The sequence below is a fragment of the Osmerus eperlanus genome, chromosome 3, assembly GCF_963692335.1.
Source record: "Osmerus eperlanus chromosome 3, fOsmEpe2.1, whole genome shotgun sequence".
Lineage (NCBI taxonomy): Eukaryota > Metazoa > Chordata > Actinopteri > Osmeriformes > Osmeridae > Osmerus > Osmerus eperlanus.
In genome coordinates this window covers 17,901,133-17,928,370 of record NC_085020.1, presented here as the reverse complement: position 1 = coordinate 17,928,370, position 27,238 = coordinate 17,901,133, and the positions used below count along the sequence as shown (strand labels likewise).

Genomic DNA, 27,238 nt, shown 5'->3' with positions numbered 1-27,238 from the left:
CTTCTAAAATACAACAACGTGAACGACATAAAGAAAACATGTCAAATACCCCGGAAGTGTAAAACTCAAATCAATTTGAAAAGAATACCATCATATCTTAGTATCGGAATCAGAAACGCAGGTTTTACAAAATATTTACATCTCAAACAAAGAGCAACCTGATTCCTTGTGTTTTTTCTTTCTTGCCCTGTTATTTAATTAGTGTGATGACATTTTACTTTTTAATAAATACAATGACAGTTTTACAAGTAGGACGCAGCAGTCCTTTCATAAATACAAGGTATACAATGTACCAGATGGTACCCTGCAGGCAGGGCAAAGAAGTCTTCCAAAACATCAAAAAGGCACTTTTGAAATCGAGTAAAAAATAATGTCTAATAAATTATTTCTTATCATTAAATTTGAGGAAACAATATAAAAGGAAAAAAATAGTTGTACTTAGTATTCCCTTTGTACATTCCAGCAAGGAGTCTTGAGCTTGTCTTTCACCAAGTAGCATAATGTAGATATCATACACACAGTAGCAGAATTGGCTTGTGAAATCATAGAATTGTCTAGTGCCTACTGTGCTGTGCTGCACATAGCTTTGTGCTCTCTCTTAAAGATGGCACAGCCCAATATTTTTTTGAAAGTTTGTTGGGTTACATGGAAAAAATATATTAAAAAACTTCAGTTCAAAAAGTAAACATTGAACCTTTTTACAATAATATCGGTAGCAATAATAATAATAGCAATATTCCTTGTGTGGGCCAGCACTATAACTAACATAAAAATATATTTCCACTAGGGACAAGTGGTCTAATCCTAGGAATATGGTCAGTAAAATAATTTTAACATTCAGTAACGTGGCTGTTTTTCTGAGCGCCACATACGTATCATTGTCTCAATGAGATGACAGATTAAGTGAAATTCCAATCTGAGAACGCGCGCGTTAGCAGGGCTGCCCTTTAGCTCTGGTGTCTTTTCATGTGAAGGGCCAGGTGGTCGGATCGGGAAAAACAGCGGCTACACACAGCGCACTGAAACGGCTTGGCCCCAGTGTGCTTCCTGAAGTGGCGAGTCAGCTCGTCGGAGCGGGCGAAACGCCACTCACACCCCTCCCAGGAGCAGTGGTACGGCTTCTCTCCTGTAAGGCAGCACACAGAGGAGGGTGAGCTATCGGCAGGCACCACTGTAGTACGTCACCACTGCACACGGTCCTTCACAAACACAGGTATCCTCTACCAGAACACTATTCTACCTCGGCACTTTTAGCAAAGATTTCATGCTGACACATTCTTTCATGTCATTCTACTCAATTTGATGTGATTTCTTATGAAGTCTAGTTGAATCATGTTCATGTCCAGAACAACAATGTTAAGATTCACACACTCTGTTTATTTTAAAAACAGCCAAGGGGCTTGACAGAAGTAGCATGTGGGCCAGGTTTCTGTCAGCTAGCGGAGCGCATCAGCATGCCAGGAACATTCTTCTGCCCAGCAACATTACATACTTGCATCCAAAATAAGGCTGGCCATAAGCGAACTTTTCATTATGTTATAAAAGGCAAACACTCACCTGTGTGAGTACGCAAATGGGCTTTTAGATGGGAGGACTTGGTGTAGACCTTTTTACATCCTGTCAAAAAGGGAAAATCTAATATTTTAGTTGTCATTATAGCAAGGGGATTCGCCATGAGCAAAGGAACCTAAGCCAAAGGTGAGGGGTGTTCTAATATTGGTGATCAGAAAGAACATTTAAGTTTGGGAAAGAGGGACCTTCTATGGTTATATTTGTTTGATCATTACGTTACTCATGTCAGTTTTTTTCTTCACTGTTTTAGGGCAGCTTGAACTGTGGACTTTTCCTTTGAATGACCGTGCATTGATTTTTTATGTGATTTGTGTAGCAATTGTGACTGTGTCTGAGAATGTACACAAGGCCACTATCAAGCAGGATTATAGTTCAGTACAATACAATAATTTTCTTTGTAAGAAAAGGTGAGACTGAGATTCTCTAACCTGGGACATTGCAGTGGTGAATCCTTCTTCTCTCTAGATCTGGGTTGTTCCGGCGGTTAAACATGATTGGAGAAGACTGGATAGGTCCTGGGGACACAGGGCTCACACCAGCAGCCTGGACCTGACCTGAGGCCTGGACTGGTCCAACACTGGGGCCCTGGCCTAGTTCCTGGGTGGATGGGGTCTGGACTGGGACGATGGCATTGTTGGGGACTGTCAATTTAGAAGCTATGCTGGCTGCATAGGAGGGGGGTGGGGAGATGTTCTTTTGCCCTGTCTGGACTCCCCGGCTCTGAGCTGGGTGGGGATGGGGGTAGGTAGGCTGGTCTCTGCTGGTGGTTGAACTGGGGGATGAGAGAGTAGCTGGGTTGCATGTCAATCTCATCATCGCATCTCATTGGTTATCACATTATAATTGCGAGGACATATCAGGACATGGCAGCCGCCCCAGTATAAATCTGCTGTGCCCCAGCAAATTCTCAAGTTTGAGTTTTAACAATTTACTTTGTCAGTGCATTCATTTAGATTGATAATCAAAAGAAACAGTATCCAAATCAACGCTTGTGAAATCAACGCAGCCTAACTGAAATTCTGCCCGCACATTTCCATGTCCGCGCGCTCTTCTGGCTTGCTATAATATCTGCAGCATGCACAGAAGTTGAGGGGTCGGCAAACATGTAAGAATTGAGGTAGGCAAAGAAAACATAATGAAACTAAAGAAAGTTTATAAGTAATAGGCCTACCAATCATCTTATCTAGACTTAAGCATGATAACAACATGAGTCCAAAATGTGATATTACATGAAGCTCAAAAAACAGTAGCATTTAAATTATTGCGAAAAAAATGGTCTCGTGTGGTCTATTACGCTCGCACTAACTATTGAGGATATGCCTAAACTGATATCAAACGTACGTCCCCGAACTGTAATTATAGTGGGTTAAGCAAGGGAAAGTTTTTTCATTTTTCACACTTCATGTAGGCCTACGCAGCCATCTTGAAATATATATATATATTTTTTTTTTTATATGAGCAATGAGGAGCCTGTGCCCCAGTAGACAAGTAACAACGCCCCTGTTACATTGCATGAATATCCATAATTACGCACAACATACAATAAACACAATAGAAAAATAGGTATCTTTATGATTATTTTATGCATCCATCATTGTGTCTGACGATAACATTTGGCAATACTACTTTTACAGTGGTGATGGCACCACTTTATCAGGAAATCTCAACAGAAATGATTTTTATAACAGAATACCTGGCTGAGACGATGCATCTATCTATTAGCATGAAATAGGTTACCTGTTTCAATATGAATACTGGCTGCATACACATTGACATACTGAGGCAAGTAAGCACAGAACAAATGTAACTTTTAACCACACATCAACCTTCTTAATCCTTAATATGATCAATATAAGATATATAGCTGGCGAGTCCCTGCTGAGGTGGATCACCTGTGGAGTCAGACCTGAGAGGTAGAACACACCTGCCCAATCTCAGAACACAGAATCTCAAAACACCTAATCGAGATGATGTCCATAATCTACTAGGCTACTAGTCTACTGTAGGCTACACTATTATAATATATAGGCAAGCCTACGCAACAAACACAAAAATGCAAACCCTGTATCTGTAACGGGGCGACAATGTTTGGGTGTTTTGTGATTGTGACATGTAAATATTGGCTGTTGGTAGGGGGCGGTGTTGAACAATTGTAAGTGATTATTTTAGAATGGTGTATGGTTTGTAGCGTTCCCCAACAGGTGTGCCAAATGGTCTCTAATGAGACCGACGTGATTGGTGACGGGAGGAATTAAATGCGGAGGACGGCATTCAACGGAGGCTGGTTGGTGGCAGGCGCGTAGAAAGGACTCAACTGCGAACCTCCACAGAGTGGAACAACAGCAACCGTTACGATCGAGCAGAAGGACCATACAACGCACTCAACGAAACAACGTCAAGAAACGCTGGAGAACACTGGTATCGTGAGCACCGCCAAAAGACGTACAACGCTCTCTATTTCGGCAGCAAAGGGAAGGGAAATACTCTTGCCTGTACCACATTGCCGTGTAACAGCCTGGTGGTTTAACTTCACTGACGGTGCGGGTCCTGATTTATCTTGTTTTTCTTCCGCAGTTCTCTGGGAAACGAACGCCACCGCTGTGAAAGGACAGTTTTGGTGGAACTGCGGTGCGCTTGCGGCTGCATTACACTGGAGCCCTGAGTCATCAGCTGGGTCGTGAGTGGTGTCTGGACTGGTGGTATAGCTGGACAAATCCTCTCATGAGTGGACTATTTTTTACTTACTTTTATATTAATCTGGATCTTCTGCTACTGCCGTGAGGGACTGGGGGTTATGAGCCTATCGCCGTTTTGCGGCATACGTTTATGGTGTACTATAATGTTTGCAGTGTTGTGGGTTTGCAGTGAAATTGCTGTGGGTTTGCAGTGAAATTGCTGTGGGTTTTGCTGTGAATTTGATGTGAATTGCTGTGGATTTGCTAACATTAGCTTTTGGCACCAGGTGTAGAGCTGCGATTTGCTCATGACTTAAGTCTTCTGTTTTTTTTAGAACTGTATTAATAAAGGGATATTTTTTTTGTAAATTATTTCACCGTGTTGGTTGTGTGCCTCAAGGATCCGAGTTAAAACTCCTATCCGTTACATATCAAAATATTCTTCTTTGTTGAAACGGACCACTACAAAAAAGGCAGCAACAATGTTTTTTAGTGAAGGGAATGGCAGTCCAATCAGAAGTATTACAGGGCAGGGTTGGACGTCTGGACCCTCCTATATATCTGACCCCGCCCCATTCCGTGGTCCACGGCAAGGACCCTCTCAACTGGGTTGGTAGGCCTACAATATAACCTTCAGTAGGGGGCTCTAGCCGTGCAGGAAGTCCACAGACGGAGCCAGGGTACCCTCTCAACATGTTTTACATGTAAAATAGTAGGCCTACACGTTCTCTTGTTCAAAGTAGTTATAGTGTTCACATTTCCTTTTTACTGATGTTCCATACCTGTCCTTTACATAGTCTGATAAAAGTCAAACAACAGTTTGTTTTCAATTAAGCTATTACTTGACGATATAAAAAGGGGGTGAGACGTTATGATTGACAGCTATGATTGACAGCTGCTCTGAGTGAAGTAGTCGCGGAGGTAGGGCCTACCTGCAGACTGTGTGTAACATTGCTAACTTTATTATGTCTATGTTGCTAACCACCAGTTGATAACATATTGAATGCATGTGCTAACCATATACTGTGGCGTTAACCTAGGAAGGGGGTCGAGAAGGCAGCTGATGTGTTTGGATGATTCTATTAGCTTGAGGAATGCTTCCATAGAGATAGGGTTGAGGTGAGTGAAAGCCTCAGCATGCAGCATGGTTGGTATGGAGGATAATTCGGTGTTCATATGCATTTGTCTAGGACTAGTCTGTAGTTTTACCCTGATTGCACAGATTTTGTGATCGAATAATTCCAGAAAGTCTTCGGGTGAGAGATCTGTACTGACACCATGTGTTGTAATTGAGGTTATGCAACGGCTAGTAGTAGTTTCATGAAAATCGCTAAGGCTCTGGCATAGTTCCATTTTGAAGGTAAACAGACAGTGGTCTGATGAGTGTAGGATTGTGGGGGGAAACTATAAGGTCAGTCCGGTCATCACAATTCCCTGTGTCACCTCAATTCACAAATGTAAAAAAACATTTTTATTTTTATCTATTTTTATGTAATAAAAATTGCAAAAAAAAATTGAATAGATTTTTAATCGAATCGTGACCCCTAGCATCAATTCAAATCGAGAGGTACCAAACGATTCCTACCCCTATAAAATACACATTTTCTTTGATAGCATTACAAAGTAAAAGTAAAACGCATAAAACAATAAGGAAAAAAACTGACTTATATCAGTATTCGAGTTCAGACATCTCCCTCTGCAACTGTGTGAGCACATGATACAACTTGGGATCAATAAGAATGGTGCACAATGTTAATGGGGTAAACAGTCAGTTATCCTGAAATACATTTACATTTAGTAGACACTCTTATCCAGAGCGTACAGGGACATTCCCCCGAGGCAAGCATGGTGAAGTGCCTTGCCCAAAGACACGTCATTTTTCACGGCCCGGAATCAAACCGGCAACCTTGTGATTACAAGCCCGATTCCCTAACCGCTCAGCCACCTGACTCAAATTCCTAACATTCTCAACACAAACTTGACCAAACTATATGTATCTAAAAACTTTAGAAAAGCTAGTGTTTTATCTCATTGTTATACTGAAGTACTGAAGTAAAGTGGCTGTGTACTATTAATGTGACACACAATAATTGGCCTTTGTGTGGCTGCAGTCCTGATATGGAGATGTCACAACCCTAAACACAAACAGCTTAGCAATTACAAGGGAGGTATGACATAAATGACAATGTTTTTAATTGTATTTATTAATACAAAAATTATGAATAGCTTTGTTATGCATTTCAGAGGCATGGCTACGGTGGTTGGTGAAGGGACAGGTCCTCTCTGTCACGGAAGTCAGGTCAGGAAGCAGGCGGCTGCCTCTACTGGTGAGTCATGCAGCTACAACAGAACGCCTTGGAGAGAGCTGCAGATATCCTGCGGAAGAAGCCTTTAACGGACTTCTTCTTCTGTTTCTCTTTTCCTAGGACACTGGAGGACTCAGCAGGAGCTGGGCCTGGACAGGAAACACCATCACACAACAGAAGATGACATCACACATAACCAACACTGTCCATTTCCTTGAAAATAGTATGTGTGTGTGTGTGTGTGTGTGGGGGGGGGGGGGGGGGGTGAAATGGTGGGAGAGACAATTAAAGTGGGAAAGCCTAAATGAACAAATATGATCTGACAATATATCATGATCTCACTTCCACAGTTGAGGGGAGTAACTGAGTTGGTCTTCTTCTGTCCTTTGGCAGCAGTACTCTGTGTACCCTTGGTGACAGCATTGGTCTTCTTTCTCATCTGGGATTGAAGTGAGAGCAAAGACAAACATAATTCCTTTAAATTATAAAATAAATTATGTTCTATCCATCAGCGGGATTATATCTCTATTTGCTCCCTGCCTCATATTCTATGTATGTATGTTGCTCGCTAATGCTAGAGGCAGGGACTGGGTCCCCTAGACACATACACTGCCGAAGTCAAATCTATTTCCATGTCTGTAGTTAACAATAAATGCTCAAATATAATACGTGAGTGTCTTGACTGAACAACATTAACTGTAACTATCTATCTAATGTGGGTGGGATGGGTGTAGCTATGTGGTAGAGCATTTGGCTGTGGATCAAGATGTCAGATGTTTAAATTCTCTGTGTGTGTGGCTTTGAATAAATAAGTCTGCTAATCATTTCTACTGTTTACTACTAATTCAGATCAGGTCTACCCAGTGCCAGTGTGTGTGGAGTTGTTTTCAGCTTACCAATGTGAACCATCTTTGGAGGCTGGAGGGTTTGGTCTTTCCAAGATGGCCCAGATTGTCTCCATCTGGGCAGGGGTCCAGAGCCATGGAGCTCCTGGAGATGGAGGAGCTGTTGGAGGTTTGGGAGGGCCAAGAGGAAGATACATCAGAGGTGGAGGAAGAGGAGGAGTGACAGAACTGGGAGGTGAAGGAGGATACATCAGAGGTGGAGGAAGAGGAGGAGTGGCAGAACTGGGAGGTGAAGGAGGATACATCAGAGGTGGAGGAAGAGGAGGAGTGGCAGAACTGGGAGGTGGAGGAGGATAAATCAGAGGTGGAGGAAAAGGAGGAGTGGCAGAACCGGGAGGTGGAGGCGGATGAGGAGCTATCGTCAGATAGCTCAGATCCGTCATCTATCCTCACATTTCTTCTGAAGCTGGAGCTTCCATTGACCTTTTCCAAGCCAGCAGAGTCCTGAGCATTCTCCTTCTCCTCACAACCTGTTTCAAAATGGACGGTAACATCCGACACAGCAGGAGCGCGCCAGTCCTCGGCGTGGCGGCAGATCACCGTGGCGATGGTCTCGGCCAGGCAGCAAATGGCTCCCGCTTCTCCGTGGCGAGCAGAGCGGAGCTGGGCCCTGCTACTTTTAGAGCTGAGTGACAGATTAGCGTAGGCCGCCTCCAACATGGCCTCAAGGGCGTCTGTGCCACTGAAGAACGGGCTCTGTGGCTGGTGATCCAGGATGAGGCTGATCCCGTCTTGGGTCCAAAGAATCCATCCCACTTCCTGAAGGAGAGTAGCCTCTAGCTTCGAGGGGATGGGGGCGCTGGACGTCGAGGGGGACTCCTGGAGGGCTAAGCGTACCATCAGCCCGTGCAGGAGGTCCCGCAGGGTCTGGTGGTGCAGGGCACTGGGCCCGGAGGGTGTCCAAACCTTCTCCTGGATCAGAACCTCCCCGGGCTGGAGGGAGGGGGTCTCAGAGGGCCTTGGGGGCAACCAGGAAAGCACCTGGACCTGCTTAGAGAAACCTGAAGCTCCATCATCCTTCCCATCTTCCTCGATATTCATTTCCGTGGCAACGTTGACGGCTTTTTTCAGGCAATCTGACATTTCTTCGTCTTTGTGGAAATCATAAACGTAACCAACCGTATCGTTGTTGGGGACAATGATATCAGCCTTCTCCGACTGGCAAACTTCCTGGTTGGTGAAACCTAAACTCAACTCTGGGTTGGGACTTCCCGTTGTCCCTTCCTGGTCAGTGGCTTCAGAAGAGGAGCTGCTAAGGAGATCCGCCAGCCTGGCCATGGCCTCAGCATCAAGGCCTAGCACAACAAAACACACTCACACTTTTAAGTATCCTATTAGTATTATTATTATAGCTATTACCTATACTTTTCTTTAAACAGTGATTGACTTTGATCGCTAACATTAATATTATAGTTATTAACTATACCTACACTGTCATTCAGCAGTACTGTAACACTTACAACTCTAGTTACACAGTGTTACTAGTTGCCTGAACACCTGAATTCCCTTCGGGGTCAATATAGTGATTGAGTAAAAAATGTCTCTACCTTTGTTGACCATGGCCATGGCTTTTTCTGGGTCATTGCAGGTACAGTGAAGGACACCTCCCACCTTCATGGTTAACACCTCAGATATGGCCTCTAGTGCCCCCCTCTGGTCCTGGCTGGCAGAGGAAGATGGCCGCAGCCTGCTCTGTGAGCTGTTTCTACCAACAATCCCTTGGCTGGGGCCCGGCGGAAACTTGAAGGACCAGTCCAGAGACGAGTCGCTGCTGTCACTGTCGTCTAAGGATGCATTGCTGTCGGAGTCGGCCCTGTCCTCCTTCCACATCCATTTGAGGTGATCGTTCATCGGGACACGTTCGTCCGGAAGAAAGATGACCAGGCCAAGGAAGTTCTCCATCAGTTGTTTGAATGCCAAGTAGAGGAAGTTGTACATCAAAGGACTGAAGAGCTCCCAGTCCAGGCACTGCTTGGCCTCCAGGTTCTGGACGTTGGGCTGGGAGTGGCAGCGGCTTGCCGAGGGGAATCGTCCCATCTGTGTCTCCAGGAGCAGATGATATATTTGAATAATCAGCTCCTCGGAGAAGCAGTCGATCCTGCAACACCCTCGTACCAGTGCTTTGGGACACCAGCAGGCGGTCCAGGTCGTACTCGGCCTGGTCGAAGGACGAGACAGAGGAGCCTTCGTCACTTTCGCAGTCTTCGTCATCAGAGACGGATCTGGAGGCCGAGTGTGCCATCTGCACAACGGTGTCCAGCATTTTTTGAGCAGTGAGGTTGAGGTTGTGGCAACTGGCAACACCCTTGGCCTCACTCCTGGGACTAGGGCTCCTGGTGGCTGACTTGGAGAAGAGAGGAGTGGTCTCCTCCTTCTGCAGGTTCTCTTCCTCCTGCTCCTCCTTGCTGGCAGAGCTGCACTCCTCCTGTTGGGTGTAGAGAGGGAGGCTTTCCTGACACGAGGGTGTGCAAGCCTCCTTCTCCTCCCTTCCCTGGACCATGTTTCCCAGCAGCTCTCCCTGGCTGCTGCTGCTGCTCCTCCTGCTTCTTAGAACACCCTCAGGTTGGTCTGAGCCCTGAGAAGAGGCTCTGACCTGGGACTGACGAGAGCATGAACTCTCCCTCCTGAGGTCTGGAGAAGCCACAGGGCTGAAACATATCTTCTCACTCAACACCCCAGACCGGACTGGAGACAGCAGACCTGAAGATCTGCTGCTCATGGAGACACAGTTGCTGTGGGAGGAAGCGGCAGACAGCGGGTCTTGGCTGAGGTGATGGACCTGGTAAAGGGCCATAGCGGGCAGCACCCACTCATCAACCACATGGAGAACCCACTCCATCATCTCCTCTGAATGCTTCTCCAGCTCAGCTATGTTCTTGTTCTGAGAGAGAGAGAGAGAGAGAGAGAGAGAGAGAGAGAGAGAGAGAGAGAGAGAGAGAGAGAGAGAGAGAGAGAGAGAGAGAGAGAGAGACAGAGAGAGAGAGAGAGAAAAGGGTGAGAGGAAAAGAGACAGAGAAAAGGACGTGGAGAGAGAGGAGAGAAAGGCAGCGTAAAAAAGGGGGAGAAAATTCAATCGCAGTACAGATACACATAGTTATTGTCAAGCTGAGTAAAAAAATATTGTGAGTTATAAAATAAACAGTTTATCTACCTTTCTCAACAGGACCTTTTTGATGAGTCTCCACTGACTGTAACAAGAACAAGAACGGATGTGTTACATTCTACAGTACAATGACAACTAATGAGACATCGTAACCTTGTGTTCATCAGGGCAGTAGCCTAAAGAGGACGTTAACAGGGACACTTACGAATGGGACATCATAGCTTCTAACAGAGGCTGGGGCGTGGTCTCCCGGGTCACTGGGTCATCCAGGGTGGGAGGTGAAGACGGTGGAGACTGAGCCTGAGGTCGGCGTGGAGTTAGAGGTGGAGACGGAGGTGATGTGGGTGGAGATGAAGGTGGAGGTAGAAAGGAGTTTGTTCCCTCCCCATCATCTGGTGTGGACCTGCAGCTTAGGGTCTTAGGTTCCTCTGGGCTGAACGGCACAGAGGCTGATGGTCTTATTGGTGGAAGAACCATGTAGACATGTAGAGGAAAGTCATAGTGTGATTGTTGGATCCCTCTCTTGATAGAAAGTGATCATTTAATCATGAATGTTGTACTTTTGATACATTAATAAATCGATACTCACAGTAGCTGGTCTTGGACATGGGAGGCATCTTCACACATGCACCACCAATCACCTGCAGGCAAGACAAACGCTTAGCAAGTCATAGTAACATCAAAGTTAGAGTTGTTGGAGACGTGGAGGTAGATTAAGTTGAGGGGAAGTAGGTGGTGTCTGTAGTACTCAGTGAGGGGATGAGGACCTTTTACTCACCATCCTGCCTGGTCTTGACAGTTTCTGGGCCAGGTGTGAACCTTGTTCAGCAGCTGGCTTACGGCCTCCAGTGCCCACATCAACCCTCCAGGACTCTGCCTGGGGCCACTTGTTAGCCCCTCCAGCTTTGTCAGATCCTGCAGCCTTCCTGCCAGCCTTGATGTTGCGGCCGGCCTTAGTGCATTGATGAGGCAACAACATTATTAATGGCAAAGGCGGATGTTACATCACCATAACAACATACTTGTATGCTTCAACTTCCTCTCCCAACATACAGGTCCATAGAGTGAAACTGCTTACAATCACAAAATGCTCTGATAAGTCCTCAGGCAAAGTTTGAAACTCTTAAATTGGTTCTTCTGTGCCACATGGGTGAGGCATGTGTTTCCAAAGCACTAACACTATTATCAGAATTATATTTGAGATGATGTTAGTGTTACACTATCTGGTCAAATACAGATGCCATTCCCTGGCTGTAACCACCGGAATACTGTTCAACTACACTACACTTCTGATTCTACTATTTGCATGTCGTTTTGGATCAAATGAGTCTGCTAAATGAATATAATATCAAATGTGTTGAGTTTCTCCAGGCAGCTGTTCTTACCTGGAGGAGGTTCTGCTGTTCTGGGGACTTCCTGTCATGGGGCTGCAGGGTAGGAAACTTCAGTCCAGGCTCTGGCCTACAGGGTGGCAGGGGCAACTGGGATACAGTTGTGTCACGGAGACGCGCAGGCTGGACACACACACACACACACACCATGTAAACACACACACACACACACAAACAAGGTGGGGTAAGTGGAATTGAGGTTACAATTAGCAGTGAAACACGACAAGAGAGAGGTGCCTAATACAGAATTGTTTTTATCTTTTGATTAAGAAATATAACTTGGAAATATGAATTATGACTAGGTCTACGGTACTTATCAAGTTAGGTCAGTGTTAAACACAACTGTTAAACTCACAATAAAGAAAGAAATGATTCTCAATAATCTAAACTATTCTCGTGTTTTAATCGTTGTAGCTACTTCAAGATAACCAGCCTTACCTTCTGTTTAGGCCTCCATTCTAGTCTTTTATGTTTTGAGATGTCATCCATATTTTTACACTCGGTAAGGATGACAAATTAAGAAATCACTTCAATAAAACGAAAAGTTTATTGACTCCTTGCCTACGGAGCATTTCTTTCATCACTGACAAATTTTACTTTTTTGGATGAGTTATTATCACTTGTTAAAGTGCGTCACAATCCCTGTATGCCTATGACGTCATAATGTCAAGACTGTGCGGTGTCTCTCCCAAAACAATGCCTTTAAGACAGAAAAGTGCGATTGCAAGTTTAAATAAACTAACGTTTTTCAATTAATTTGGTAGGGAAATTGTTAACAGTGTGAATTGTACAGCAATTATACGTCCTGTACCCAGTGCTATCCAAATACTATACTGTAAGTCTCTATGGATAAGAGCGTCTGCTAAATACTAAATGACTAAATGTAAATACTACTTTCACGTAAACCACACAGTGAGGAATCAGCTTTGCTGTTAAAATATAAAGACTGAAGTTTTATTGACACACGCACGCTTACATGCACGGGTCGCGTGTCAATATCATCAGCGCATTTCATTGGTTATCACATTATAATTGAGAGCGCATATCAGGACAGGGGGCCGCCGCCCGGGTATAAATCTGCTGTGCCCCAGTAAATTCTCAAGTTTGAGTTTTAACAATTTACTTTGTCAGTGCATTCATTTAGATTAATAATCAAAAGAAACACTGCGAATGACCTTGCAAGCATTTTCTAGTTTTGCACATAATCAGTTTTATTTGATTTGTTTCCTGTTTTACCCAGTAATATGTTATTTGCCTTTATTTTGAAATGACTTTGTACAACACGCTTCCACTAGATGTCGTAAGACGGAAGTAACAGCTGAAAAGCAAAATAGAGAAACGGCGCGCAATCCTCACGTGCAGTAGCCTGGTCCTAATATAACCAGACCCTCGTACATTTCATTTGTACAGAGAGTCTGGGATCGCTCCATTGACAAGCGTTGACTTCCTTGAAGGCGGGTACTCTGTCGAAGTTTAAAACCTGAAATCTTAAACTTAAACCTTAAAATCTGCCCAGAGCCACTCTGGATCTGCCATTACCAATCGCTAGCGTTCGCCTTAGCCAGCTTGCAGGACCTGCCAAAGCTCAGGGCAGACCAGAGGGAGGCTTTGGAGGTGGGGCTCACTCTCCAAGAGCTCACTGCTGCAGTCCAGCAGATGTCGGTGGGGAAGTCACCAGGGCTGTATGGCCTACCAGCCGAGTTCTACAGACACTTTTGGGGCGTTTTGGGTCCTGACCCACTGGAGGTTTACCAGGAGGCTTTTGGGGTACACATGCTACCAAGCAGCTGTAGGCGGGCAGTGTTGTCGCTGGTGCCTAAAAAGGGGGATCTAGGGCTGCTCAAGAACTGGAGACCTGTGTCTCTTCTATGTTTGGACTACAAAATCTTATCCAGATGCTTGGCCAACAGGCTGAAGTTGGTGCAAGACAGCATAGTGCAGAGAGACCAGTCCTGTGTTCCAGGAAGGACAATAATGGACAAACATTTTCTGATGCGGGATGTCATTGATTGGGCAAAGCTTGGGGGGTATGATTTGGGAATTCTGTCAATTGATCAGGAAAAAGCATTTGACCATGTTTGTCATTCGTATCTCTTTGAAGTGATGGAGTCTTTTGGGTTTGGGAATATGTTCATGTCATCGGTGCGTTTGTTGTATTGTGATGTCTTTGTGATGGTAAAGGTGTGAGGGGGGGGGGGAAGGATTAGACAGGGTGTGGCCTACCCAGGAGTAGAAGGGGGAGTGATATCACTGTCTGCATATGCTGATGATGTGTGTGTGCTCCTTAGGATCCAGGGGGATGCTGACATTGTGAAGAAGGAGTTAGAGCAGTATGAGAGGGCCTCCTCAGCAAAGGTCAACTGGGGGAAGAGCGAGGCTTTTCTCATGGGGAGATGGGGGGCATTTTAGGGGTGTGCTTGGGGTCCAATGCTTATCAGGGGCTGACTGGAAAGGGGTGGTGGACAAGGTGGTTGCCAAGTTGTCTAGCTGGAGATGGTTGTTGCCACTAATGTCCTTCAGGGGGAGAGTGTTGGTTGGGAACAATCTGGCCACCTCCACCCTCTGGCATCGTTTGCGTGCACTGGAACCTCCGGACGGCTTGCTTCAGGAGCTGCAGAAGACTTTGGTGGGGGTTTTTTCGGGTCAGCATTGGATCCGGGCCCCAGTGCTCTACCTGCCAGTGCAGGAGGGGGGTCAGGGCTTGGTGGATTTGAGAAGTCGAGTCGACGCTGTCCGGCTACAAGCTGCACAGAGGTTACTGACGCATCCAGAAGTGAGGTGGAGGGGTGTTGCGTGGACCCTTTTAAGGAGGGCGGGGGGGCTCAACTAGAGAGACAGTTCCTCACCCACCCTGGGAAGGTGGACTTGGCGGAGCTAACTCCTTTTTACCGGTCTATGATACTGGCGTGGCAAAAGATTGACAATAACAAGGGACCTGTCCTCACCAGGGGCGTGGGTGTGGCAGGAGCCACTTTTTCCACAACTTGCTCTTGAAGATAGGGCTGTTTCAGTCCCTGAGACATGCGCAGTACAATGGTGTTCCTGTTTGGGGATTTTAGACTTTAGTTGTGGGAAAAGGGAGGAATTTCCTGGTTCGGTCAGGGGGTGGAGTTTCGGGGGGTGGAGAGAAGGGAGAAAGGGAGAGAACGGAGAGAGAGAGTGAGTATGTGAGAGAGAGAGTGGAGAAAGAGAAAAACTGCTTGTGTGAGACAGAGAGTAAGGGAGAGGGAGAGACAGATAGCAGAGAAAAGGAGACATATCTATTCTCCTCAGACAGAGAGGACTGAGTGTGTTTGGGTTCAGTGTGAGCTGATTGGGAGCAGAGGAGACAGGCTGGTTGGAAACAGGAAGTGTCTTACTCTCTCTCTCTGTTTGTCTCTATGTCTCTCCACCCACAGCTCCACCCCCCTCTCACACAGACACACTGTTTATCTATCTCTCACTCTCTCTCTTCTCCACCACCAGCTAAACTCCACCCTCTGACAGAACCAGGAAATCAATCCTTCTCCCACAACAGTTGTTATTCTGAAGAAACGAAACTTATCACTCTTTCTCTCACTCTCACTCCCTCTCCCTCTCTCCACTTGTGTTTGTGTGTGAGAGAGAGCGACTGTCACTACCACCCCAGCATGGCCCAGCAGGGAATTGTGCTGGACCAGGACCAGTTCTCCTGTTCCATCTGTCTGGACCTCTTAAAGGATCCTGTCACCCTCGCCTGTGGTCACAGCTACTGTAGCAGCTGTACCGAGGGCTACTGGGACCAGGTTGAGCAGAAGGGAATTTACAGCTGCCCCCAGTGCAGACAGAGCTTCACTCTGAGGCCTGCTCTGAAAAGGAACAACATGCTGGCTGAGGTGGTGGAGAAGCTGAAGGAGAAAGGAGGAGCCCAGGCCGCCCCCTCTGAGCTGACCAGTCCAGCTGGCCCAGGAGAGGTGACCTGTGACCTCTGCACTGGGCCAGGGAATGAGAGAGCCCTCAAGTCTTGTCTGGTGTGTTTGTTGTCCTACTGCCAGACTCACCTCCAGCCCCACTACCAGGTTCCTAAGATGAAGAATCACAAGCTGGTGGAAGCCACGTCTGGACTGCAGGAGATGATCTGCTCCAGTCATGACAAGCTGCTGGAGGTCTTCTGTCGGACAGACCAGCAGTGTATCTGCATACTGTGTACCATGGATGAACATAAAGGCCATGACACGGTGTCAGCCAAAGCTGAGAGGAAGGAGAATCAGGTAAGACCAGAACTGTTGTAGTAATCTCAGTCTCATCTCAGAATTGACCACATATTTAGTCGGCCTTTGATCAGTCTCGGTCTTAGAACTCGGAAACTTCGGGCCGCTACAATATTATAAGATTGGTCAAGCCCACAACTGTGGAAATATCACTGAATTACATGAGTGGGAAAGTGGAGACGTGTGAAGCTGTCTGACTGACTGGGCGATGTCAGCCAAACCGTCTGTAATTAGCTTTGGTTACCCAAACCACAAAGAGTTAATCAGCTGAACAGTGTCCGGTAGACAACACACCACAGTGTGTACATTCTACAACACAATATCCAATATGATTATTGATTTTAGAACTTCTACTGCAGATCACGTTACCACAACTATTAAAGGACAGGTTGTGGATCGTGTGGAGAGTTACAAATACCTAGGTATAGTCATTGATTCCAAACTGACATTTGATTTGAATTGTGAAATGGTCTGTAAGAAAGGTCATCAGCGTCTGAGTTGCCTTAGGAAGCTTGCCAAATTTCACATTGACAGACACATTCTTTCATTGTTTTATTTTGCTTTTATTTAATCTATTATGTGATTTTCCATTGCGGTGTGGTATGGTAGTCTGTCAGTGAAGAACAAGAACTCCTTAAACTAAATTGTCAAGTGGTCGAGTAAGATAATAGGAGTAAATTAACGGACTCTAGAATACATTTATACAACTCAGTTGTACAGGAAGGCAAGTACTATTTTAAGTGATGAGCTGCATCCTTTAAGCAATGGGTTTCAGTTACTTCCCTCGGGTTGCCGGTTTTGGCCCCGAGATGGAAAACGAGACGCCACAGGAATACTTTTGTTCCTGCGGCAATTGAGGTTTTAAATAATAATAAGAGGAGAGATGTTTTAGTATGCAATAGTTACTTAAATACAAGAAGGGATATGCATGTGTTTGGTGCAGCCTGTCATGATGTTATTAACCGGTATATTTGTTGTGAATTGTTGTGTCTTGTATGTGTTTTTTCTGGACAACGAAATTCTATTCATCTGCAAAACAATTTGACCTGCGGGTACAAAATAAAGATACCTTGACCTTGACTTACTGAGGCGACTGGAGCCAGTAAAACGTTTATCATGATTAGAAAGGAAGTATATAAAGGTAAGCTAGCTCCAAGTGTGAAGTTAGCCAAGCTAGCAAGCCAATGTTAGCATTCTGCCTCTGTACCAAAACTGCTAAGAAATCTCTTCACCCCTCACACAAAGCTACATTCTCTTGTGATAAACAAAAATGAGACAGACCACATTAAGCTATGTAGCTAATGGCTGTACTGGACATGTTTAGCAGTATTGGTGTTCAGTGTGTTCTGACAGAGGTCCACTCCACCAGAGTCCTGTACTGTAACTCCTACTGTGTTGTTGTCATGTATGTTGTTCTCCAGGACAAGCTGGTCCTGAGTCAGCAGGAAGTCCAGCAGAGAGTCCAGCAGAGAGAGAAGGAGCTGAAGGAGCTTCAACAGGCTGTGGAGTCTTTCAAGGTCAGCATCAGGATCTCCACTACTGTAGCTGTGCTACTGGGAGATACCTGGATAGGACAGGTGGACCCTTAGGCAGACTGGTGTCACTGGAGGGTCATCTTGATTGATTTCTCTCTTTCTTTTTTTCTGTCTTTCCCTCTCTCTTTCTCTCTCCCCTCTCCTCTCTCCTTCTCCTTCCCCTCTCTCCCTCTCTTCCCCCCCCACCTCTCCTTTCCCCTCCCCTTTCACCTTCTCTCTCCCCTTTCTTCTTCTCTTCTTCCCCCTCTCTCTCCAGCGCTCTGGCCAGGCAGCAGTGGAGGACAGTGAGAGGATCTTCACTGAGCTGATCCTCTCCATTGTGAGAAGGCGCTCTGAGGTGAAGGACCTGATCAGAGCCCAACAGGGGGCAGCAGTGAGTCAGGCTGAAGTACTGCTGGAGAGACTGGAGCAGGAGATAGCTGAGCTGAGGAGGAGAGACGCTGAGCTGGAGAAGCTCTCACACACAAAGGACAACATCCAATTCCTCCGGGTAACTAGACTACCCTGGCAGCTCAGATGTGAAGCTACTCTCACTGTCTGGTCATCTATGTAGGATCTCTGCTCAGCCTGTGAATAGTGTGTGTGTTACTTTATGTCATTTTGTGCATGGTCGTGTTTGTCTATGTTTGTGTGTAATTTCCTATTCCTAACATATGTATCTTTTCCCCTCCCTTTTCTCTTTCTCCTCTTTCTTTATCTCCCCCATCTCTCTCTCCCCCTCTTATCTCCCCCTCCTCTCCCCCCTCTCTCTCCCACACGCTCTCTCTCCCACACACTCTCTCTCTTTCTCCCCCCACCTCTCTATCTCCCCTCCTCCCCCCCTCCCTCTCTCCAGAACTACCAGTCTCTCTCCAGTACCAGTGTATCTTCAGATGTCCCCAGCATCTCTGTCCCTCCTCTTCAGTACTTCAAACACGTGACTGAGGTGGTCTCTAAGCTGAGAGACAAACTAGAGGAGCTGATCCAGAGTGTGTGCTCCAACATCTCCACCACAGGTGAACTGGTTAAACACAGCAGGTCTGGAGGAACAGCACATTAAGCCTCATGGACAAACATCATGTGATAGGACAGACACCTGTCATATAAGCACATGCTTGTATCAACTTGATAAGGTAGTGTATGTGTGTCTCCAGTCTCCACAGTGGATGTGTTCCTGCCTCCAGAGCCCAAGACCAGAGCAGACCTCTTACGATGTGAGTCTCTGAAGTGTCCAGGGGTCTCATTTATAAAACTGTGCGTAGGATTCTTACTAAAAGTGTAGGTACGCCCAAAAGCCTAAAATGGCGTACGCTCACAAAAATTCCGATTTATAAAACCGTGCGTACGCACACCTGTACGCAATGTTCCCTTTATAAATCACAGATTACCCACAAGTGTGCGTACGTGAATCAGCATTGTACCCTGCCCTGAACACGCCCATTTTTAACCATAAATAGTCAATGCAAAGCACCTCATGAATGCTAATCTAGTATCTCATCATGACCCTGGCATGCGATTGTTCTTTACGGTGAATCATAGCGCATGACAACTTCTCAGACACTGTTAGCCTATTGGTGGAGCCCGAAAACTCTGAAAATGTGGTGGCCGGTAGATCACCAATTACAAAAACTGTGCGAGTGGAGTCGAGATACAATTTGAAAACAAAAGCGTTTTGTTATGAACAGTAATCTATTAAAGTCTGGACTGATGACGTGGAGTGTAGCGATTGCACGGGAGCTTAACGACTGTATTTCCAGTTTTTGACATGATTATATATGCACAGTATTAAATAAATATATTTAGTTATACACTGTATTCTGCAGTTATTTAAAGGTAGGATATGTGATGTTATCTGCATTCCATGCAGTCGGGCATTTCCCCCTCCTGCACTCCGGTAGTGGACAATATGATGGCGAGACAGCGCTGAATTTTGATTTAAAATTTGAGTTGATTGTACAAGGTGTTTATGGAACAATTATCACTCAGTACAAGCTAAAATAATACTGCTGGATTAAATCTTCATGATAATGATGAAATCGAGTGAAAACAGTGTGTGAGGAAAACAAAATACATAAATATTACGAGTAATCGTTCCTCCCACATTTACTTTCGGCAGTCTGACTACAGTACGGTCATCTGCGTCGCCAATTTCAACTGTTTCCAAAATGTGTGTAGGCCTACGGGAGGGTCAGAGTTTGCGTGGAGGACCGCACATTCTCCCGTCAAGTTTGTTTTTTATAAATCACAACCTTTGCGTGGAAAGTGGCGTACGCACATTTTCAGCCCCGTTTTGTGCGTACGCAAGCTTTATAAATGAGACCCCAGGTCTCTCTCCACTGACACGTTTTGAATGATGAATCTGATCCAGAACAACAGCAGCTTTAACATGGGGACACATGAATGGACGTGTTATTAACTCTGATCTGGTCTCTGCTCTGCTCCCAGATTCCTGTAAGCTCACACTGGACCCAAACACAGCATATGCACTCCTCTCTCTGTCTAAGGGGAATAGGAAGGTGACACGTCTAATGCAGCAGCAGCCATATCCTGACCATCCAGAGAGGTTCACCATGTACTATCAGGTGATGTGTAGAGAGGCTCTGTCTGGACGCTGTTACTGGGAAGTGGAGTGGAGAGGTGGCCAGGTTGCCATAGCAGTCTCACATAAAGACATCAGAAAAACATACCTTAACTATGGCTTTGGTCACAATAACAAGTCCTGGAGGTTACTGTGCTCTAGTGATGGTTACACGCTCAGACATAACATAGTTGTTACTGCAGTATCAGGCCCTCAGTCCTCCAGAGTAGGAGTGTACCTGGATCACAAGGCAGGTACTCTGTCCTTCTACAGTGTCGTCTCTGACACAGTTACCCTCCTCCACAGAGTCCAGACCACCTTCACCCAAACACTCTACCCTGGGTTTGGGCTGGGTAACGATGGTAACAGTGCAGAGATTATGAAGCTGTGGTAGAGGGTCTTGTAGAGGAGTGATGCCTTCATACAATCATACAGAACCCTGTCATTGTTTTAGTTGGTTTATAATCATTGTTTTTTTGTTGTATAATTTCTGCTCTTTCACCTTGATGATTGTATATGATCATTTAGTCTTGGCTCTACTGGACAATAGAAATCACTGTCTACTTCCTGTCCTGCTACTCGGTAAATAGAGTTTTAACTAACGCTGTGTTGTAATGTTTGGGTACATGTGCTACTCACTATTGAGATGGAAGTGTTTATAACTGCTGTTGTTTAAGTGATCAGTTCATAGTTGTCTCTCTGCTACTTTGAACTCCTGCTGGTGGTTATAATGACCTGAACAGCTGAATAAAGACATGTGAAGCTGAAAGACATCTCTCATTATTTAGACTGTAGAAGAAGGATGTGTGCTTCTAACACATCTATAGTCTTTAGTCTATCTCTCTGTATCCATCTCTTTCTCTCCATCTCTCTTCCTCTCTTTATCCCTCTATCTCTTCATCTCTCTGTTTCCATCTCATCCTTCATCTCTCAATGCAATGTTGCACTTTCCCCACTAAATGGCAGTGCAATCACAGGTTAACTCGACTGGATTGATTTATCTCTGGAAACCCCATTTCTGAAAATTGAATTGAATGAAAATATGCATGCATGCCTTTCATTGTAGCCCTTTTACCGTTCTGGTGCCACCTGGTGTTTCAAATGTGAAACTGCATTTCGAGTGTTTGTATCATTAGGTAAGTTCGACATGGACTGCTGCTGCATGAAACGACTGGCGAGAGTAGCCGCTTGCAGTCGGGGAGGAGTTAAAAACAGCTCTGTGAAGTCGGACATTCCAGCTTCTCGTGGTTTGCTGCGTTGATGTCAGTCATGGCCGATCAAGCGCTGTTTGCTTACTTTACTTTATTTATAATTAAACTTAGTCTTTCCGTTAGTGAAGAGGCGGACTAAAACCCTTTCTTCGACACATTTTCTATTCAATTAAACAGTTTGGTCCGGATTTGAGCATTGGCGAAACTGAAGGTGTCAGAATAATTACAAAACACGCTTCAAAGTTGTCGTGTGTGAGTCTGGCCAATCATTAAATACTTCACCAACTTCAGAGCTGTTTTTAACTCCTCCCCGACTGCAAGCGGCTACTCTCGCCGGTCGTTTCATCATGAACGTTTTGTATTCACGGTTACTTGAGCTCTAAATCAATGTAGTTTGTCATACGTAAAGTGAAGGTTCCCTACGTTTTAACATTTGAGACCTAATGTATTTAAAGATCAAAGCTATGTTGCAGTCCTAACACTTATGAAGGTAAGTGCTAGCTTTTGACGTTGTATCCACGATTTGCGACTTTGTGCTTGGGTTTAAACTAATTTTGGTACTAGCTAGCTCGATTGTGTTGTTAGCTAGATTCAGTGTTTGTCTTTATTAATGGGGATATTTTAGTACGTTGTGGAAAACGTATGTAAACAGCAAATGTTTACTCCTCGACAGGTCTGCAAACGCCATTGTAAACCGAGATTTGTTCAAACAAATCGTTTTAACAAATCGAGGCGACAAAGCGTTTGCTGACCTGTCGAGGAGTAAACATTTGGTTTCTTATATACTACAACAATACGTGGGAAGATCAAAAATCAAATAGGTCGAATCTGGAGCAGACGCCATGTTGTCAGAGCTATCAGCTGCACTTGCACCGTCACTACATCTCCAAGGCAACATATCAACAACATCAATTCGTCTTTTGTCTGCTTCAGATACTTCTTTAAAACGGGAAGCGATTGCGGGGCGTCTGCGGACCTGTGCAAAAAACATATTTGGTTGTTTTAGTTTTTTGGGGGGGCAATTTAGGCTACTTTGTTGCCGTCAGATGCCACGTTGTTAAGCTCAATGGCTACATCGCCAAGGCAACCGCTTGTTGCTAGGTCCGTAAAAACGTTTATTTACCTCTGCGAACTTTCAGGAGGTATATAAACGGATATATTAACTTTTGAGAACGTCTTCTGGACCAATATGAACAGCGTATTGGTCCAATTATTACAATAGTATATAAGAATATGATTTAATGTTATTGTAGATGCACAGTTTTCAAGTCTCAAGCTACTTACTCCAGTTTTGTGAACTTTAATATGACCGCCCTCGTGGGCAGCATAAAGATAGCTGTGTTCTGTATTGCTGCAGTGGAGCCAATAGAAATTGAGCGCTCATAAACATTCCGTCATTTCTTTTCTATGTTGTAACTATCTGTTTTTAAATTGAAAATGAGACACATGCAATATAGTGTATTAATATTATTGGATTTAAAACGTAATTCCAATCCAGTCATTTTATTGGTAATTTACATGTAATGCTTATTATAGGCTATTATTATTTTGAAGAAAACTAAATTACTATGAGGAGTTGTATGCCAGATATTACGTATTTATCACAGTGTTGTGTTTCTCCAGTAAAAGAGAAATCATAGAAACATACACCTCTCACCAAATGATCAACATTACATATGCAAAGTGGACAATATGACAGACAAGAGTTCCTTCATGTGAAAGCTGAGTTCTCATTGGAACTGTTTCTTCCAGATCCCCTACTGGCCAATCATACTTGATCATGGACGGAGACTAGACAGAGAAGACACCTTAAGGCTCCAGAGAGACTACAGAGACTCAACCAGAGAGACTACAGAAACTTGAGCAGAGATACTACAGAGACTCAACCAGAGGGAAACTCAACCAGAAACAGCAGTAACCAGACAGAGGATCAACTAGAGAGAAACAATCTTCCAGAGACTAGATACAGGATCCAGAGAGAGCTGAATTATGAAGACACCTCACTGTGATATATGTGGGAAGAGCTTTTCCATATCCAATAACCTTAAAAGGCACATGAAGATCCACACTGGAGAGAAGCTCTACAGCTGTGACCTTTGTGATAAAACCTTTAGCCAAGCTGCAAATGCCAAAGTTCACCGTAGGATCCACACTAGAGAGAGGCCCTACAGCTGTGACCTCTGTGGTAAAACCTTTAGCCACTCTGGCAATTTCAAAGTTCACTGCAAGATCCACACTGAAGAGAATCCCTACAGCTGTGACATCTGTCATAAAACCTTAAGCAGTGGTAACAGTTTAAAAGTTCACCGCAGAATCCACACTGGAGAGAAGCCCTACAGCTGTGACCTCTGTGATAAAACCTTTAGCCATGCTAACAGTTTCACAATTCACCGCAGAATCCACACTGGAGAGAGGCGCTACAGCTGTGACCTCTGTGGTAAAACCTTTAGCCATGCTAACTATTTAACAATTCACCACAGAATCCACACTGGAGAGAAGCCCTTCAGCTGTGACCTCTGTGATCAAACCTTTAGCAGTGTTAGCAATTTCAACGTTCACCACAGAATCCACACCGGAGAGAAGCCCTACAGCTGTGACCTCTGTGATAAAACCTTTAGCCATGCTAACAGTTTCACAATACACCGCAGAACCCACACGGGAGAGAAGCCCTACAGCTGTGACCTCTGTGATAAAACCTTTAGCAGTGGTAACAGTTTAACAGTTCACCGCAGAATCCACACTGGAGAGAGGCGCTACAGCTGTGACCTCTGTGGTAAAACCTTTAGCAGGTATAGCAGTTTCACAGTTCACAGCAGGATCCACACTGGAGAGAAGCCCTACAGCTGTGACCTCTGTCATAAAACCTTTAGCAGTGGTAACAGTTTAACAGTTCACCGCAGAGTCCACACTGGAGAGAAGCCCTACAGCTGTGACCTCTGTGATAAAACCTTTAGCCATGCCATCAGTTTCACAATACACCGCAGAACCCACACTGGAGAGAAGCCCTACAGCTGTGACCTCTGTGATAAAGCCTTTAGCAGTGGTAACAGTTTAACAGTTCACCGCAGAATCCACACTGGAGAGAAGCGCTACTGTACCCTCTGTGGTAAAACCTTTAGCAGTTGTAGCGGTTTCACAATTCACAGCAGGATCCACACTGGAGAGAAGCCCTACAGCTGTGACCTCTGTGACTATTCATGTAAAACAAGTGGCCATCTGAAGAGTCACCTGCGTGTCCACAATAGAAAAACCCCAAAGCAGTGATGTCTAGGGCCAAACTGTCCCAGTAGTAGTACTGTATAGCCTTGTTTTTTGCATATTTCTGTGAAACTTGCTAAATAAACATTAGCTAGCTACACTATGTACCCTCTAAGCTAAATATCTATTACTTGTTTGGCCAATTTGATGGTTTGGGGGGGATTCCGTTTTTTCCACTTATCACCAGAATGGTCATAACTTTTTAACAAAATAATGCCCACATAATTATGTATATTTCATACGCTAAGTGTTCCTTTATCTTGTAATAAAAGTGGTTGAAAAAGAATTACGAACGGAGAAGATTATTGTAAAAGGATGATTTTCCTCAAATAATCACACATTTATGTAATTAGAAAGCCCTTCTCTTCAATATGATATAAACAGGGCAAGTGTATGATTTAATACGAAAGTGAATGAAAATAGGAATGCATGCCTATCATTAGGGTTTGGTACCAAAACCCAGTTCCACTATGGAACCGGTTCCTACGCAACCGGTAGGAATCGGACCGGATTAGAATGCAAATTTTGGTTCCTCATTCGGTTCCATTTAATGTGTCGACTAAAATATTTTCCCTCTGTCGCTCCAAAACTGACATGAAAATATCACACTTTCTCTGTAGTCTACCATTAGATAGCTACCGTAAATGTAGGCTACTTTCAAAATGCCATATTTTCCCTCTGGACCTCAGTCGTTCCAGGTCTTTTCTGTGTGGAGTTTACATGTTCTCCCCACGCCTGCGTGGCTTTCTTCCGGGTACTCCGGTTTCTCACACCATCATAAAGACATTGCATCATATGAATGTTGGTTGTGGTCGGAGGGCGCTGATTGGTAGCCACGCTTCTGTCAGTCTGTCCCAGGGCAGCTGTGGCTACAGTTGCAGCTTACCACCACCGGTATGACTGTGTCTGAATGAATACTGGAATCTGTAAAGTAACTTTGAGTACTTACAGAAAGCGCTATATAAGATATATGAAGAAAAGTATATATAATAATAATCAAAAAGAGTATTGGGACACCACTTACTCTCACAGGAACGCGCAAAGCTAAGGGCTAGGGGTAAGGGCTAGGGGTAAGACAGAGTATTGGGATTCGGCCTAAATCTTGTCAGTAGTATGTGGATAGGATGAGGTACAGTTTATTAGAGTCAGTGTGACCTGTTTTAGGATGAAATCCAAGCACTGTCATGTAATGTGAACTACTACTATGCATTCGATATTACTGACTAGTAAAACACAATTTCTATACCAAAACCCGTTCCCATGCTTCGTTGACCTCAACAACACCGTGGGTGTACAGAAGACAATCGTGGTTTGCTGAAGTCAGACCGTGCCACCTGGATGATATGGGCTGCCTATACAGACAACGAGGAGGAGGGTTAACAGGCCTAAAAGTGGCATGTGTAACAGCATCCTCAAACATGACGAGGATGTCAAAACGAACTCTCCCTCGGCAACTGCGCTTAGAAATACAGTAACAACTGATGGAGCAGTTAGCGCTCGTCGCCAGTCTTTCAGGGGAATGCATGAACAGTTAACATGTCCGATCTGAGAGTCCAACATGTGTGAAGCTGCGGCAAAACAAAAGACAAGCAGGCGGGTCGTCCTACAAGCACAGCGATTGGCAAAGTGCTGATCCGATGATCCAAAAAAGGTCACGGCACCAAGTGTAACCGGTGTAGTCTGCTTTGATTTATGGTGTGTGAGAACCACTATTTGATAACACCCCCCTTCCCCCTCCAACAATCCCCCATTTCTCCCCTCCTCTCTCCTTCTTCCACTCTCTCTGCCCTCACCTCATCCCTCATTCTGCCCTTTCTCCCCTGCACTCTTCTGCTTCTCGCTCCCTCCCTCCTGCTCTCCTCTTCCTCGTCTTCCTCTTTGATAAAAGAATAAGACAAACACCCCCCTTGCATACAAACACACCTGTGTGTGGGCAAAGATGTGTGACCAGATGAGACCACTTGGGATCAATAAGAATGGTGCACAATGTTAATTGTGAAACAGTCATTGGGAAATTGGGAAACAGTAAACATTCTCAACACAAACTTGACCAAACTATATGTATTGTGACGCCACGAGAGGCTACACAGCCCTCAGCGGGACAGCTCAAAGTAGTGCGAGGACACCGGGGTCGAACAAAACAAGGAGTTTATTAAAGATCTTCAGAATTAACAAAAAAAAACTTCCAAACTCACATAGGATTTCAAAAAACGTACACAGCGCCTCTTCTTGGCGCAGGAATCCTCCTCCTCTCCAAACCCCACACACCACCTAACTGTGGCTCTCCCTCTTAACCCTTGTGTTATCTTCGGGTCATTCTGACCCATCAGTCATTGTGACCCACCGTCGTATTGTGACAAATTTACCTCATACAAAAACAAAGTGAAGCATTTTCTTTTAACTGTCGGGCTGTCTCAGACCCCCCACATTGGAATGGTTAAAAGAAAATTATTTGTATTTGTTTTTGTATTGGGTAAAATTGGGTAAACACAACGA

The 27,238-nt window shown here is 44.9% G+C and overlaps 4 protein-coding genes across 4 annotated transcripts in view; 3 read left to right on the top strand and 1 right to left on the bottom strand.

Annotated features, from left to right (window-relative positions):
• commd6 (COMM domain containing 6) overlaps window positions 1–27,238 on the top strand; it is a 215,549-nt gene that overhangs the window by 156,809 nt on the left and 31,502 nt on the right. The gene's annotated exons all lie outside the window — the stretch shown is intronic.
• On the bottom strand, window positions 208–2,388 carry LOC134017008 (Krueppel-like factor 5). The gene is made up of 3 exons (XM_062456253.1): window positions 2,001–2,388; window positions 1,558–1,617; window positions 208–1,126 (listed from the first exon to the last, which is right to left on the bottom strand). Exons 1-3 carry the CDS (start codon window positions 2,386–2,388, stop codon window positions 948–950), a joined length of 627 nt encoding a protein of 208 aa, XP_062312237.1. The 3' UTR covers window positions 208–947.
• On the top strand, window positions 15,413–21,042 carry LOC134017674 (tripartite motif-containing protein 16-like). Its single transcript, XM_062457613.1, has 6 exons — window positions 15,413–16,181; window positions 17,603–17,698; window positions 17,973–18,206; window positions 18,552–18,711; window positions 18,850–18,909; window positions 20,141–21,042. The coding sequence occupies exons 1-6, from the start codon at window positions 15,582–15,584 to the stop codon at window positions 20,665–20,667; spliced, it is 1,677 nt and encodes a 558-aa protein (XP_062313597.1). The 5' UTR covers window positions 15,413–15,581; the 3' UTR covers window positions 20,668–21,042.
• LOC134017690 (zinc finger protein 271-like) lies at window positions 21,475–24,987 on the top strand. Its single transcript, XM_062457637.1, has 2 exons — window positions 21,475–21,974; window positions 23,237–24,987. Exon 2 carries the CDS (start codon window positions 23,474–23,476, stop codon window positions 24,746–24,748), a length of 1,275 nt encoding a protein of 424 aa, XP_062313621.1. The 5' UTR covers window positions 21,475–21,974; window positions 23,237–23,473; the 3' UTR covers window positions 24,749–24,987.

Excerpts from the sequence above, each read along its gene's own strand:
- LOC134017008 (XM_062456253.1), bottom strand. The coding sequence starts at position 2,388 with ATGATGAGATTGACATGCAACCCAGCTACTCTCTCATCCCCCAGTTCA. Across the intron at positions 1,618-2,000 it reads TCACCACTGCAATGTCCCAG|GATGTAAAAAGGTCTACACC; the intron begins GTTAGAGAATCT and ends CCTTTTTGACAG. Across the intron at positions 1,127-1,557 it reads CCATTTGCGTACTCACACAG|GAGAGAAGCCGTACCACTGC; the intron begins GTGAGTGTTTGC and ends GCTGCCTTACAG.
- LOC134017674 (XM_062457613.1), top strand. The coding sequence starts at position 15,582 with ATGGCCCAGCAGGGAATTGTGCTGGACCAGGACCAGTTCTCCTGTTCC. Across the intron at positions 18,712-18,849 it reads CTCCAACATCTCCACCACAG|TCTCCACAGTGGATGTGTTC; the intron begins GTGAACTGGTTA and ends GTGTGTCTCCAG. Across the intron at positions 18,910-20,140 it reads CAGAGCAGACCTCTTACGAT|ATTCCTGTAAGCTCACACTG; the intron begins GTGAGTCTCTGA and ends CTCTGCTCCCAG.
- LOC134017690 (XM_062457637.1), top strand. The coding sequence starts at position 23,474 with ATGAAGACACCTCACTGTGATATATGTGGGAAGAGCTTTTCCATATCC.